The following is a 14,946-nucleotide window of genomic DNA, read 5'->3' on the forward strand; positions in this document are numbered from 1 at the left end:
GGCATAGAAACTATTAAAATCAAGCACGTGGCATTAGCTATACGTACTCTGTACATCTAATTTTGCTTTGGACATGAGCGTTCCTACAAGGGAACAAGCTTGAAAGCACACCACATCATCCAAGATAGCGCCTGAAAAGGAACCAACATAAAATGCAACGAATGAAAGTAGCATGTTCCTCCCAACCATTCACAACTGCTAGAACTTGGCTGGCGATTCCATTTATCAAAATCCCAATACGTTTTGTGATACCTGTAACAGAGGTTCCAAAGCGCTCGGCGCAAACTTCCTCGCAAAAAGAAAGCAAACTGAAGAGGATTGATTATTGTAAACGCAATGCGTATCTTCACGAATCTTTTTGAAGAACTCCTTGGTTATGTCCGCTCTTCCGAAGGTGGCTGGGTGAGCCCCGCCCCTTGACCAGTCCACCCAAGTAAGGGTTCTGTTAGCCAAGAGAGGTGCTGCTTCAATGGTTAACATGGTGGGGAAATAATGTTCATCAACATAACAACTTGGCTTACAGAATTCTTCAAATTTTGGGTAATATCTAGCATCTTCCACTACGTTGACTGCAAGCTTTCGGTTGATCTCAAACCATTGAGATCCTTTGCGCCACTGGGTAATATTCACCTCAGGTGCCATGTTCTCATTATACCGTCCTCTCCCATATGGCCCATGATCATCAAATGCACCAATGAAGCTATACTTGGATCTCATCATGTAGTCATAGATGACACTGAAATTATAGAGAGGAATGCAAGATTCAGATACGAGAACAAACCGCTCATTGGAGATATCGAGCAATGCATTTGCCAGGAGTCTTCTTTCCGCATCACACATACTCATCCTACCCCATTCAGCAACCTGTGTTGGGAAATATCGGGATAAAATGTAAGCTTCCTTGTATAACAAGATCAAAATTCAAATGGTCAATAAAACTTCAAGTCTTGATGATAAAACAGAAAACGTTAACTGAAAACCAAATGTATAGCTTTGTGGCATTCTTCAATTATATATCTTGCTTGTGTAACAGTGATTTAATTTCCTGGACACGTTGACATTCACATTTTCAATGAAGGAAAAAATTTGAACAGTTAATAGGGTAAGAAATTATTCCAAAGGCATAATAACTAAGAAGGTATGAAGTGGCTACCTTCAACAAGCAAGGAACAGAAGCTAATAGACAATTTGAAACAGGCTCAAGTGATTTCATGCACATACTTTGTCTAACAACACAACAACATCAACAAGGTCGTGAATGAGCATGCCTCTATCTTTTAGCACTGCTGCATATTCTGTCTTAAATTCTAAACTGGTCCATCACAAGCTCCAGACTGTACCCCAGAAATTCAAGTTAATAAATTTAACATTCTTCCTCCTCCAGCTCTGAAGACTCTAGCTTCTTTTACTCGAGAAAGGAGGGTATTTTTCAATTTGTGTATCAGAGCCAAAAGAAACTGCAGGAACCCATCAATTGGACAGCAGTCGATCAATGGGTATAGCCAGTTCCATTCCAATATCAACTATTGCTCTTTCAAATCTGTTGTCATTATTAGCTTTAGACAAGGTGTGGGCTTGAAACAAAGACATGGGCATCATGGAAGGAATGGGTATGGAGCGGAAAAGAATGAACTTCAAGCATAAAGGTGTGAGATAGCAGTGTGATGCATGGACTTGAAGCAAAAAGGTTGCGAGTTATCATGAGTCATCTTACTAAAATACTATTTCATGTATAATGTAACCTAAAGAAGATCTCTAATCTTTAATTAACTACCTAAACTATTACAGCCTTCTATCTTTACTACAAAATTCCAGGATATACATCTCCTTTTTTACCAGCTTTAAGCACTCCTTCAATCCAACTTTAAACAATGAAATGCCATCAAAATACTTCCACAAAGATTTCAAGTAACGATACCAACTCTGTTGTTGAACACTTGTATATGTTAATTCTAAACCTTAGCATTTTCAAGCCAAATTTTAACCCAAACACTGACATCTAATAGTAGTGCATTAAAAACTGCCCAGAGCCTTGTCACTTAAGATATTCTATGTATCTTAACACCATCAGAACCCCTTTTCCTTACTATATGTCATGCTTTAATCCAGCTTTAATCCATTTCAAACATTCTCCACACACCCCTTATTGTCAAGTCAATCTCACCTTCAACTGACTAATACACCAGTAATGTCTTGTTCCAGAGTCTTATATAGTTTTGCTGGATATAAGTTGTGCAATCACATAATATAGAAGTACACGAATTCATTTACTTGTGTATTTTCAACCTTGCTATTTGGTAAAAAAGAGCAATTATTTAGGCAATTCTTTCATGGTGTTACCACCACAGGCTTTCGCACAAGTTAATGGAAATTCCACACACTCAGTTAAAGAGAAAAATCTTGCAGTACAAATTGTTTCAAGCACCAACAGAACCAGAAGCGCCCCTTGTTTCAAAGACAGGAGGACGGGTTATTCACATTTCATTGATGGTCAGAGGCAAATTGAAAGCTAAGCAGTGGTAATTCTAAAGGGAGAAAAATAGTTTTTCTTCGTGTGCTGTCCCTACCTACTGAAAAAAAAAATTCCCATCATAAATGAATAAGACCTCTAACAAAACTTCTAAGAACGTTCTCTAAAGTGTGCCTTCATAGATTATAGTCATCAAAATTCCCTTTAACCTGAAAGAACACAAAATTTCCTTAAAAAGGGAAGACTAATGACAAGAATTCAAGTATAAACATAAATTGAAAGTTGGGATGACAATGAACCTTGAATTATTTTCATCTTCCAACAGCAAGTATATTTGATGCGCTCAAATAAATGTTAGAGGAAACATGGACATAACACAAATTCAGTGGCATGAAAAACTGCATCTGTATCTCAGTATCTCTAACATGCAGTTATTCTCAGGGAAAACTGCTTCCAGCAGGGGAAAATTTTCCACATTCAAGGATCTATATATAAGATGCATGCAAGTCCATATAAACATCACAATTGTCAAAGCACACAAAAAACTCCCAACAAACTAAGGTAGCTATTTGCAGACAATGGAAACCTAAAAATAAAATACAAAAATAGAGCACTAGAGCAATGGCATTTACAAATAGTTCAATCATCAAACAAATGTCAAGACCAAAAATCTGAAATTAATGAACAACGAATGAAAAAAATCAGGGTGTTAAATATAAGCATATACACACCTGGCTTGGGATTTGTCTCCGATGGAAAACTGAAGAAGATGGAAATTTGGCTTCAAATGTTGGCAATGGATGAATGTAAACAGAATATAACCCTTCATGCCCCTTCAAAAACCTTTCCCAAAGAGGTGCCAGAGGCAATGGCCCCTTTGTCAAAAACATAAATGCAATCTTTGGAATTCTCTTGAAGGGATACTTCTTTATTCCAGGAACAAATGAAGCCCTCCAAAAGAGCTCTTTATCACTCATTTTATGGAGCAGATTAGATGGAGGCCTAATCCAACGATCCAAAGTATCAGGTTCATCAAAGCAAGGCTCAAAGGCAGGCTTAACAGTTGTCCTTGCAGTCTGAACTCCAAAACGCTTGATTGTATACATACTGATGATCGAAAAGGCCATACATAGAGCTAAAAACAGCAAAAATAATTGAAGTAACCTTATTGGAAAGGGCTTGGATTGGCTTGCTTTGATTGAAACTGCAGGGTCCTTCCCTTCCTCCAATGGAACAACTCTTGACTGCATCTTTATAGTCAGAATTCACCTTCTGGGTCTGATCTAAACACACCCTTTTGGCATTGAAATTGCTTTAAAATCTCGAAAAACTCGAAAAGAAATTAACTTTTATCTCCAACTAAGAGCCCCAAAACTCCAAGATTGTATCTTTCAAGAGAAATAGTTAGCTCAATTTATGGTACCAAGCTATATCACACAAAAACCAACACAGATCTAAAACTTAATGCTAAGGAAACTAACAAGATAATGCTATGTTGAAATCCGAGTTTGCAGCACATGGGGTTCTAGACATTCAAAGAAGGCTGTGAACATACCATGTTGCTATTTAGGGGTGCAAAATGAAGCAGAGTCCAGGGGATTGTTTATTACTTCGTTCAGTGCTTCAATTACGCCAATATTGAGTTTTGATAGAGAGAGATCGAGACTGGCTAACGGAGTTGGACAAAAGGAAATAGAAAGTCTGGTGGCAAGAGAGAGAAGTGGGGTCTCTCTGACTCCGGGAGAGTGAGTAGAGAGAGAGAGAGAGAGAGGGAGGGAGGAAGTTATGTGTGCATGGGATTGAGTGAAATTGAAGGAAGGAAGGGGAGATTGATGATCTGTGAAATCTGGGAGTTTTAAGAATGTTTTGTCACGCGAATGGTTGTTATAGAAGTGAGAGTGTTAGCTTTAGCTTCGGCTTCGTGCCTATCCTGAGCTGTTTGTTTTTTTTGAAGTATTTGTTTTTTTTTAATAAATTAAAATATTTTTTTTATTAGTATATAAAAAACTTACAAATATTAAATTAAACTTTTGAAAAAAAATTCAAAATCTTTAAATAATATATTCCAACCACACTCACAAATAACACTTCATCGGTAATCTTTTCTTTGTTGTAAGAGAAATCTTTGTATTTGAGTTGGTCAGTGACAATTAATTTCGGTTTTACGACTGACAATTGGAGAAATTAATGTCATATTTGATAACAACTAATCTCTAAATTACAGCAGAAATATACCCGAGATTTTTTTCCAATTCGTTCTCAATTTTTTTTTTAATTATATCTTTCTGCGCTCAATTTAACATTTAATTTGTCAACAATTATTAGGAGATAAAAATTAAATGATCGGTAACCGAAATACAAAACAAGGAGAAACTCGTAGTCAATGTAAAATTAGGGGAAAAGATGTTTTCATCCTCACACTTTTCTTTTTCTATCTTTATAGTCCCTATAATTTTTATCATTTTAAATTTGATAAAAAAATTTATTTTATAAATTTCAATCCCCGAGAGGAGAGAGAGAATAGTTGAATTACAATGAAAATCATCAATGAACTGAGTTGAGGTTTGCGAGTTAAGCCGCGAAACACGCGGTGATCCAAATATTGTTATCTCAATATTTGATTAAAAAAGATATCATTTTAAATTTTTTTAAGGTATTTAATTTATTTTGAATCGGTCTTTGTGATATATTTCGATTTGATTTATATATGATTAATTTATTTCAATTTATTTTTTATTATGTTATTATAATTTTATAATCTAAATAACGTATTTTACAAATAAACTGGTGTTAATTTAATATATTACTGTTTTAGTATTTTTAAAAATTCAAACCATATATTACCGTTAATCCAGATTATTTTTTAATTTACATACTAAGCTAGTATATCTCTGAAAATGCTAACAGTTTCTACAAACAAAAGAAACAAAATGTCCTCGTTTTAGAGAGAAAATTAATCATTTTCTTGAAAAATAGTGGTGATGTAAAACAAGAATCTCAATACTTTACCAAACCACACATATCGACATCATCAGAACCAGTTCAAAAATATATATTATACGGGTGTGTGTATATATATATCCAAGTAAAAATTAATATGATCAAACTTGAATAATCCAGCAGGATATTTCACTTTATAGTCAAAACTAAATCTAAACTATTTTTTTAAAAAATATGTTATCTTAACTTTTTTTTATTTTTTTAAAAATATCAATTTAATTGAGATAGATAACGTAAGGAAGTTATCCCATCCAAGTAGCCAGCCGGGTTGACCACACTTTAACTGCTCACCAGTCATCAATACGAGTGGCTGGATGCATTAGAGGTACAGACTCGTGTCACGTTGCCATCCTAGCGTTTTAGGCACGGAAGGTGAGCTAAGCTAGGTGGTGCCATGCCTATGTCTGCCACTCGAACTTGACTTGCTTCAGCCGTCTCAAAAAAGCAGAAAGAGACGCCTAACCTATTTTGCTAGAGTTGATAATAACACTGTTTGCTGTGACCATAATCCTTGTATGAAGAATTGCCTATCCTCCTCACATTAGTGCATGAATTCTTCAAAGCACCTCACGGGAATATTGCTGGAACAAGTCGACCATTCGTATAAAACCATCCTTCTCGAAGCTAATATAATTGCATACATCATACAAAATGCTAAAAAGAATTTACTGGTCCAACCGTGTTTTTGAACTTTTTAAATTTTTTTAGTTTTAAATAATTTTTTTAATTTTTTTAGATCAGTTTGATGTCTATTTTAAAAATAAAAAAAAATATTATTTTAATATATTTTAAATTAAAAAATATTTAAAAAAACAATCTCTAGTACACTATCAGAAAGACCCTAAGTCTTTCGGTACACATGCACGCAATTTACTGTATTTTTGACAATAAATTTTTCATTTTACCCATGTCCTATAAAAACAATTTGCTTTGCTGGGAGGGTAATTCAGTATTTTCATAAAGATTCAAGAGGCATTATAGTCATCGCATATTTTTATAACAAAGTAAAATTACTAAATGACATGTTTTCATTTGATTACTTTAAGGGGCATTTTCAGTTTTTTATTTTATTTTAAAAATTGAATTGACTAAGTTCCCACTAAAATCAAAATTTTTAAGCTTTGTGTTCAGGGGTGTTTTTGTTATTTTTTATAGATTTTTATGTTATTATTAAATTAGGTTATAGGGGATTTAGTCTTTCTCTATCTTTTAAAATTATTAAAAAAAGCTGCTAGCACGCACCACCGTGTGAAGCAGCTTCGTGCTCTTTAAGCAGCACATGAGCTACCGTTTGATGGAATAACGCTAACTTTTGCTATGACCTTTGAAGTTACACGACGCCCCTTTTCATGTGGGGCGACGCATGTGATGTTTGCAGTTATAGTTTGTCGTCGACCGCCCATTCCTTTTCTTTCCCTTCTCTCTCTCTTCTCCCCGTTGACTTTCATGCCGACAATTAAAAAATCAACTTTATCCTTGTATTTTATGACATTTCATATTTGACCCTTAATGTTTTGATTTCTAAGTTTGATTTTTAGCTTTTTTTTTTTTATCAAATTTTAATTTTTTTTCAATCTTATTATTGGATCCATAATCTTGATTTTTAATTTCTTCAAGTTTGGTCCTCATTTTCTTAATTTTTATTTTTTATTTGGGTTCTTTTATGGATTGGATTTTTCTTTTCAATTTTACCCTTTAAATTAAAGTTCGATGATATTTAAGGTTAGACCCTCAATGTGTTTGATTTTAAATTTTGATTCTTAGTCCCTTTATCAAATTTAAACTTGTTTTAAATCTCATTATTGAATCCATAATCTTGGTTTTTTATTTTTTCAAATTTGGTTATCACATTCTCTTGATTTTTAATTTTTGTTCAGGGTTCTTTTGTTAATTTGATTTTTCTTTTCAAATTTTTCATTTAATTCAAAATTTTATACTATCTTACTTTTTCGGGGGTTGGTTCAAGAGTCAATTCATTGTAAGTACTGGGTTACATGTCAGGTGGATTGACCCGAGTTAGCCTAAGTCAAGTATTTTTATTTTATTTTATAAAAAAGTAAAAAATAACATCATTTTGAATATAAAATAAAACAAAAAAAACATTCGATGAGTTTTGATATGATTTTAACTAAGTTTATCCTAAATTGACTAAGTTACATGTCAACCCGTGTTTTTGACATTTCAAACTAGATCAATTCTCTCCAAATTATTTTTGAAACCCAACCTCTCTACGCCTCAGGTCAACCCACCATTTTACCTTCTATTGATATATCCCTTTCATATGATCCACTCTATTGAGTTTTAACAACCTCACCGAACTTTCTAGTGCTTTTATTTTTTATTTTTATTTATCTATTTTTTTTTCTTCCTTTTGGATTCTTGAGAATTGGCTGTTGTAAATTTTTATATATATAATATCAAATTATGAATTTTTTTCTATACACTTGAACATTTTCTTTTTACAATACAGAAAATTCAGCCCGACAAACAGCGAATCTTTACATTACAGAAACTTCAGCCCGACATGCAGCGAATCGTGGATTCCCCATCTAGTGATGAACGTAAGATAATGATAATAAAAATATAATCCAGTATGGGATAAAATTTCGGCAAGACTCTTAACAGTAACTCAGCGATAGAATTAAACAGTAATGATTTCTCACAAGTCACAAGCCATGCCACGGATTCCACATGCCTTTCCGCACTCAACAAAATATGGTGCTGAGAAAATTTGTCACTCTCGACAATTCAGCAGAGTTTCCATGCCGAGTTAAGACCCAATAAATTTTGATGGTCTGCATACAAGATCAATTGGCATCAAAGCAAATCATAAACATTATTGGAAAATATAACCAAAAAACGCATTCCACAAAAGTCAACCATGGTGTGATTCATTGATAATTTGGCAGATAATCAACCATCATTCAGAAACTTGAAATAGAGCATCAATCCACTGCCAGACATCGGTCTCATGGCCTACTATATTTACCGCAGTCAAATGATTTTTCTACCTCATCAGCAAGAGATCAATTACTCTTATTTACCGAGACTGTGCATGTGGAAAAACAACCATTCTACTTCACCACTTCAAATTTGGAACGGAGGTTGGATATCATGACTGGGCACTCTCCCTTCTCATCATACTCGTTGAAGTCCTCTCCAGACAAGTCAATGTCTTCATATTTTGTCCCTGCAATCTGCAAAAATGACTTGCTATAAGTTGGAAATATTTATCAAGAAAAGGAAAAGACACCGAACACTTCCAGACATGTAGTGATTCAAGATATTGCATAAAGATTAGTTCACAAAAAAGAAGCATGGATAATTTGCAACTGAAGCCATACACAATATAGCAATAGCAAAGTTCATCTATTAATAAAAGAATAACAATCATAAGAGGCTAAGAGCTACACCAATTATTTAACAAAGAAAGTAAACAAATGTTTGTGGTTCCATCTGCTGGATAGAAATTAGCTGGTTTCATTTAAATCTTACCAGTTTTTGTTCTGTAAGCTGTAGGGTGTATAATGAATCCACATTTCAACTACCAAAGACTTAGAAAAAGTAATTTTCCATTCTTTAAGTTCTTGAACTTGTTGTTTATCACTCTGTTCTGTTGTTCTCCCACCCCACCTCAACACACATACACAGGTGCATCTCATGCAATTCATTGTAAACAGAGAGGGAAGAGGGTCCACCTTTAGTTTTGACACGAAGTATATTTAAAATCATTGGTGTTCACCAAGCATGTAAACCTATTTTGAACGACAAAAGATATGTCAAATTTAAGATATTGATAAAATGGTGAATACACTAATGTGTTATGCCTACCAGTTCCATTCCCTTACATATCTAGCTTGAACACATGGTTTTTGCATTCTATAACAATGCATGATAAATTTCTCCATCTTATCAGTTGCAAGTTTGCAACTCAGTAATGGGCACCGAGATTGATCAGATTTTTTTCAAATCCACCCTGGATATAAAGCTTTCTTCCATATAAATGTATCCCAGTTTGAGAATGTTTAAATGCAAATGGGTCTTGAATGTTCATATGCAGCACAAAGTTCAAAGACAACCACGAAAGGAAAAAAAACAAAATAGCATTGCAAATAAGAAGTCTGATAGTAAAATGGCAAGTGCATGCTCCTTCGGCCCAGCAATGATGGAGAAATTAGGATTTCTTCACAAAATAAAGTAAATACCATTTAAAAAAAAAATTATAATCATGCACTAATTTGTACGAATGAAATCATAACTGTTGATATTCAACCAATGGCTTGGATTAGATCCCAATCCTCCTTTAATGATCCATTATTATTCCAAGGGATTAAACAAAAGAAATGCACCTGAGTCACATTGTCCTTTACTTCACAAATCCACAAATTATCCATACTTTTGAATGATTAATGTTCAGTAAGAGAGTTTCAGGAAAAGAAACTTACAGATTCAGCTGTCCATGCACCACTGAATACAAAACCCTCTGGCTCATAACCTCTAAAGTCAAATAACATCAATGGGGCATATTTTCCTCCCTCACTCAGTTCCTGGGTCAGTGGTTTGCCTTTGCCTGGGATCATTGTCACAGTTCCATCCCTCCCACAAAACTTGCACTGTTCACGAAAAAAAAGGCTCATAGAATCATCATTCAGCATTTGAAGATGATATTTCATACGAAATACTGCCATTACATGATGCCCAAGGACAGAAGTAAGCTGATATAGCCAAATAACTCAAACTGCTATCTATTCCCCAAACCAACCAGCATATAAATAGTCACAAACAATCATTATGAAACAGCAAGTACAATTTACGCAATTCATTTGCTTTTCACACGACAAGGATCATTCAATGCACATCTCTAATTATAGTTTGCTTTATTTAGCTCAAATACATACCACCCTGTTTCCTGATCAAAATTTTAAATACTTTCAAAGCTTAATACCACAGCCACTAATTATAAAACACCAGGAAAAACCTAAATAATAACATCTTGTTGCTTAAGAATTCTCACAAGACTTGATCCTACAGATAATGACTAAACATAACTCAAGAACCTAAATAATAACATCTTGTTGCTTAAAAATTCTCACAAGATTTGATCCTACAGATAATGACTAAACATAACTCAAGAAATTTAAACAGCTTCTTTTGTTGCTGCAAAGGTGAAATGGTCACGACAAGAAATCAATAACAAAAGTCCTAGCTATGTTTGAATCACATTACACCTGAAAAAAAAACCAAGAAAACAGAGAATCAAGGTCAACAGAGCCGTACTATGAAACACCATGGTAAATGCTGTGCTTTCAAGATCACAACTTTCCCTTTTTCGTTCCCAGCAACCAACCAGAGCATCATTTCATGAACTAAACAAACTCTCCATCTCAATAAATCAATTCCACTACTAGCTAATCGCATGAGCTTGTGTGATTGATTTTACAAAAATAAAAGGAGCAATGAAACAAAAGATTACCTTCTGAACGAGATGAGCAGTTCCCTTTCCCTGAAGAAGTGGAACAGTGTCATTCAAAGTCACACATGTTTCTTTCTGGCTCACCTCTCCACACCTTCCACATTTAATCTACATCTCCAACAAGCAAAACATATAAATAAATATATAAATCAACAAACAACCTAGCAGATCTCACTAGTGACTATATTCAATAACAAAAGGAACAGAAAATAGAAACAAAAAACCATAAAAATTCTAAACATTATACAATATATATGTATGACCCAAATAGATTGATGTAAAAGCAAAGGAGATTCAAATTCCCTTCCAAACTTCTAGTTTTTGCAAGGAAGATGACCTGATGCCACCTAAACAACAAAGCGAAGGAAGGGGCATTATGCCCTCGCAATACAAAAATAGCAGATTAAAAGTCAAAACATGGGCTCAAATGATTTCTGATGAAGATGAAATTTCCTCACCGGAAGTTAACAATTCAACCAGTTCCTCAGCCTCTTGTTCGACCATACCAAATAATACCCAAACACTTGTTGAAATAGGTACAATAAAGGTTCTTCTGTTAAAAGCCCAATTGTTACTCCAATAATTAGTGTCTTCTTTTGCTAAAACAAAAGAAGATTCCTCATGGCATGAGAAACAAATTTCTATCAAGACAAGTAATCTTGAACTTGATGAATCAAAATCAGTTTATCAAAATCTTTCAAAATCCAAAGGGTGTGATGGTTTTAAATTCCAAATAGTCAAATACCCCTCTTCAAACTGTTTTCAGGTGGTGACTTCAAAAACCCCTCAAAATAATTTTCAGAAACAAAACAATTTTCAACAATATTTTTCAAATCAAAATTTTCAAAAGATTTTGCTAAGAGAACATGGGTTTTACCGTAACAATCCAAGGATTTTTTGCCAAAAATATTTTCCCTCCAAACTGGCATTTCAAAGCTTGAGATATAAGCATGTCTTGAAATTATTATGAAAATATATCGAAATTGGGCCAGTCAAAATCAAACACAATACACAAAAAGGCCATTCCAATTTTGTAACCCATTCATTCCTTAGAGTGAACAAAAGCATACCAAATTTTTTTAACCAAAATAACACGAAGCTAAAAAGCCACCCAACATTCAATTGTTGGGACCATGAACAAGCCTAGTTTAATACCTTTATAATTCAAAATCAACATTTCAAGCACTCTTGAATGTTTTACTGAAAATCAAGAACAAAAATCCAATTCCCAATTTGGTTCATTTAATGGTGGTCCTGATTTGGAACCAACCTAGAAATTCTTCCAGAAGGATAACAAACTTTTGGCAATAAATTTCAACCAATTCCAAAGAAAGTATCTTTTCCAAGACTTCTCCAATTTTGTCATAATTTTAGTATTTTATGGATCTGTGCATGGATTTTGAAAAATCCCCAATTATCTAAAACCATCTAAGTATCAACCAATCATTCTCTCCAACAAAAATCTTCAATTAATGCACCGCTAGAAGCCACAAAATTCAAAGAATAATATTTTTAGATTATGCAAGATATCTTGGCAGATTTTGTCTCCAATTCTTCACATGAATCTAATGACCCATTTACAAATTGTGAATTAGATGCAGAAGTTTTGGTCCCATTAAATCATCATTTTCAGTAAAAAAGAAAATTTTTCTGGGCACTAGAAGACAAATTTTTTGATGTTCAAGTACTTCTACAATAACAAACAACCCTCAACAGTAATGTTACAGTATTTTTTTCTATGTAGAATTCTTGTACCAAGATTGATTTCAATTGCATAATTACATCCAATTGCATCCCTTATTTTCTTTAATTACATACATTCTCATCTAATGGATGGCCTTGCTGCCTAATTTTTATTGGTTTGCTTTAATTTTCATCAATTTATTTTCTTTGTTACTTTATCATCCACCTAGTAAGGTCTCTTAGGTATGTGGGAGGGCCCACCAGGTCTTACAACTTAGCCTATCTATTGGTGATTCAGGTCTTACAACTTAATGCTGCACATTCCTCCCAAGCAAGACTTGAACCCTAGTGGCTCTGATACCAATTGGACAACGTCACCGTTTTGCTAAAAGCTATAGCTGGTAGTGAAGGCACTTCTTAATCCTTTTAGCCCAGAACCAATCAGGTAACGTCTCTCACTTTGGATGTCCTATATGGGGGCCCACTAGGTCTTATGACTTAGGCTACCCACTGATGTTCAGGTCTTACAACTTAATGATGCCCATTCCAACCGAGCTTTGATATCAGATAATAAAGCAAACAAAGAAAATAAATTGATGAAAGTTAACACAAACGAATAAAATCTGGGTGGCAGCGCCAGCCACTACATGCAAATCTATGCGATTGAAGAAAATAGAAAAGAATTGGGCAACAGAGCAGGCCACTGGAAGCAAATATATGCAATTGAAATTAAGTTGAAATAAAAAACAAACAAATTGATTTTGAACACAGGATTGAACACTTACGAATATAGTACCAAATTTGATACTATTTATCTTCCGAGTTTTGAGAGATTAGAAGAGAATGGAATTTTCTCCTAATGTGCTCTTGAGATTTGGGAAGTGAATGCTTCCTTATATAGAAAAATTGGTTGGTATTGTACTAGTATCAAATATCAGCATGCCAGACTAACAAAAGAGGTAAGAATCCACTCTGAATTTTGTAATTGTGAGTCGTGATTTGTAGGGTCAACACATCTAAAATATATTGGTCCACTGTAAAAGACTGGACTCTATGGTTACTAACAAAGAATCATTGAATTCTAGGAACCTACTAAGAACCATAAGAATTGCAATATCAAGTCCTTAACACCAGCTTGAAATAAATCCTACATAGATGAAGTTATATTTCTTACTATGATGGTTTATAGAACTTTGAGACAAAATTCTAATGGTTACATAATCATTGAACAGAGTAATATCATGTTCCTCAGTTTTGATGGTGCAATCCATTTTGTCAAAGAAATTGAAACTGCTATGGTCGTAGATTTCTTTTTGAGCAATTTTTGGAATTTCTCAATTGTCAAATGGCTTTGCTAAAATTCTCAGTATTTATTTCTTCTTGGTTGATTACTCTATTGCCGGTGATATTACAGGCGGGGGAAGAAGAAGCTCTAAAGTACGAGTACATCTTGTTGTTTCGTTTGGGCTACCCTAACATGATCTCCTACAAGATAAGAGCTAAACCAACGGGTTCACTGCATTCTCGGACTTGCTACCGGGACCACTCCTATGAGCTTAGATCCACCCGTTTCAAAAACCAAAACAAATTGAACTAGACTCACATTCCATCCCTAACCCATGGCTAACAAGGCTCTGATACCAGGTGGATATCAAAAAACAAGTAAAAAAGTAAAATAAAGTAACAAAAAACAAACATCAATTTAAGTAAAATGAAAAACAATACAGATTTAAATAACAACCAGACATAATAATAACCACTAAAATACACAAAAATGCACCAAAAACACAAAACTTAAGAACAGTAAAGAGTATAGGATTTGAAGTAAAGAATCGAAAACCGAAAATAACCGCTGATTATGCTAATTATTCACATTAGAAAAAGAGGATGCAGATAAAACCACACACAAAAAGACAAACTAAACAAGAATCTGAAGAAGCAGATACAGTAAGAAACCCTAACATATGTTAATTTAAGTGTTAAGAATATTGATAGGAGAAAGAGAGTGGACCTTGAAGAAGTAAGAGAAATCAGGATCATCGCAACCGCCTTGAGGCTGGAGGCTAGCGATGTTGTCGAAATCAGCTGTTATCATTAGCATGTGATTCACCATTTTTCTCCCTTTCAGCGTCAAAACCAAGCTCTCCTTCTTCTCTCTCTCTCTCACTTTCTGTTGTGATTATCTTTGTACTGTGAGTGAGTGGGTGAGTCAGACAAGAAATGCGTTTGGGGTTTTGTATCCACGTTTGAGCAAATATCAAATATACTACCGCATTACAATAATTATGAAAAGTCACATAATAAAGAATTAAAGTACCAA

At 34.2% G+C, this 14,946-nt stretch overlaps 2 protein-coding genes across 3 annotated transcripts; both read right to left on the reverse strand.

Moving 5' to 3' along the window:
* Nucleotides 1–11: 11 nt before the first annotated feature.
* On the reverse strand, nt 12–4,356 carry LOC7462276 (glycosyltransferase BC10). The gene is made up of 2 exons (XM_002309484.4): nt 3,202–4,356; nt 12–864 (listed from the first exon to the last, which is right to left on the reverse strand). Exons 1-2 carry the CDS (start codon nt 3,718–3,720, stop codon nt 226–228), a joined length of 1,158 nt encoding a protein of 385 aa, XP_002309520.2. The 5' UTR covers nt 3,721–4,356; the 3' UTR covers nt 12–225.
* A 3,985-nt stretch (nt 4,357–8,341) lies between these two features.
* On the reverse strand, nt 8,342–14,942 carry LOC7462277 (uncharacterized). 2 transcript variants are annotated; one of them, XM_002309485.4, is made up of 4 exons: nt 14,638–14,942; nt 10,944–11,051; nt 9,916–10,083; nt 8,342–8,667 (listed from the first exon to the last, which is right to left on the reverse strand). In XM_002309485.4, the coding sequence occupies exons 1-4, from the start codon at nt 14,737–14,739 to the stop codon at nt 8,545–8,547; spliced, it is 501 nt and encodes a 166-aa protein (XP_002309521.1). In that variant the 5' UTR covers nt 14,740–14,942; the 3' UTR covers nt 8,342–8,544. The 2 variants fall into 2 exon arrangements, with proteins under 2 accessions (XP_002309521.1, XP_052310041.1); XM_052454081.1 differs by lacking the exon at nt 8,342–8,667 and adding an exon at nt 8,971–9,225 and having other exon boundaries at nt 14,638–14,892.
* Nucleotides 14,943–14,946: the final 4 nt, after the last annotated feature.

Source organism: Populus trichocarpa, chromosome 6, assembly GCF_000002775.5.
Source record: "Populus trichocarpa isolate Nisqually-1 chromosome 6, P.trichocarpa_v4.1, whole genome shotgun sequence".
Classification (NCBI taxonomy): Eukaryota; Viridiplantae; Streptophyta; class Magnoliopsida; order Malpighiales; family Salicaceae; genus Populus; species Populus trichocarpa.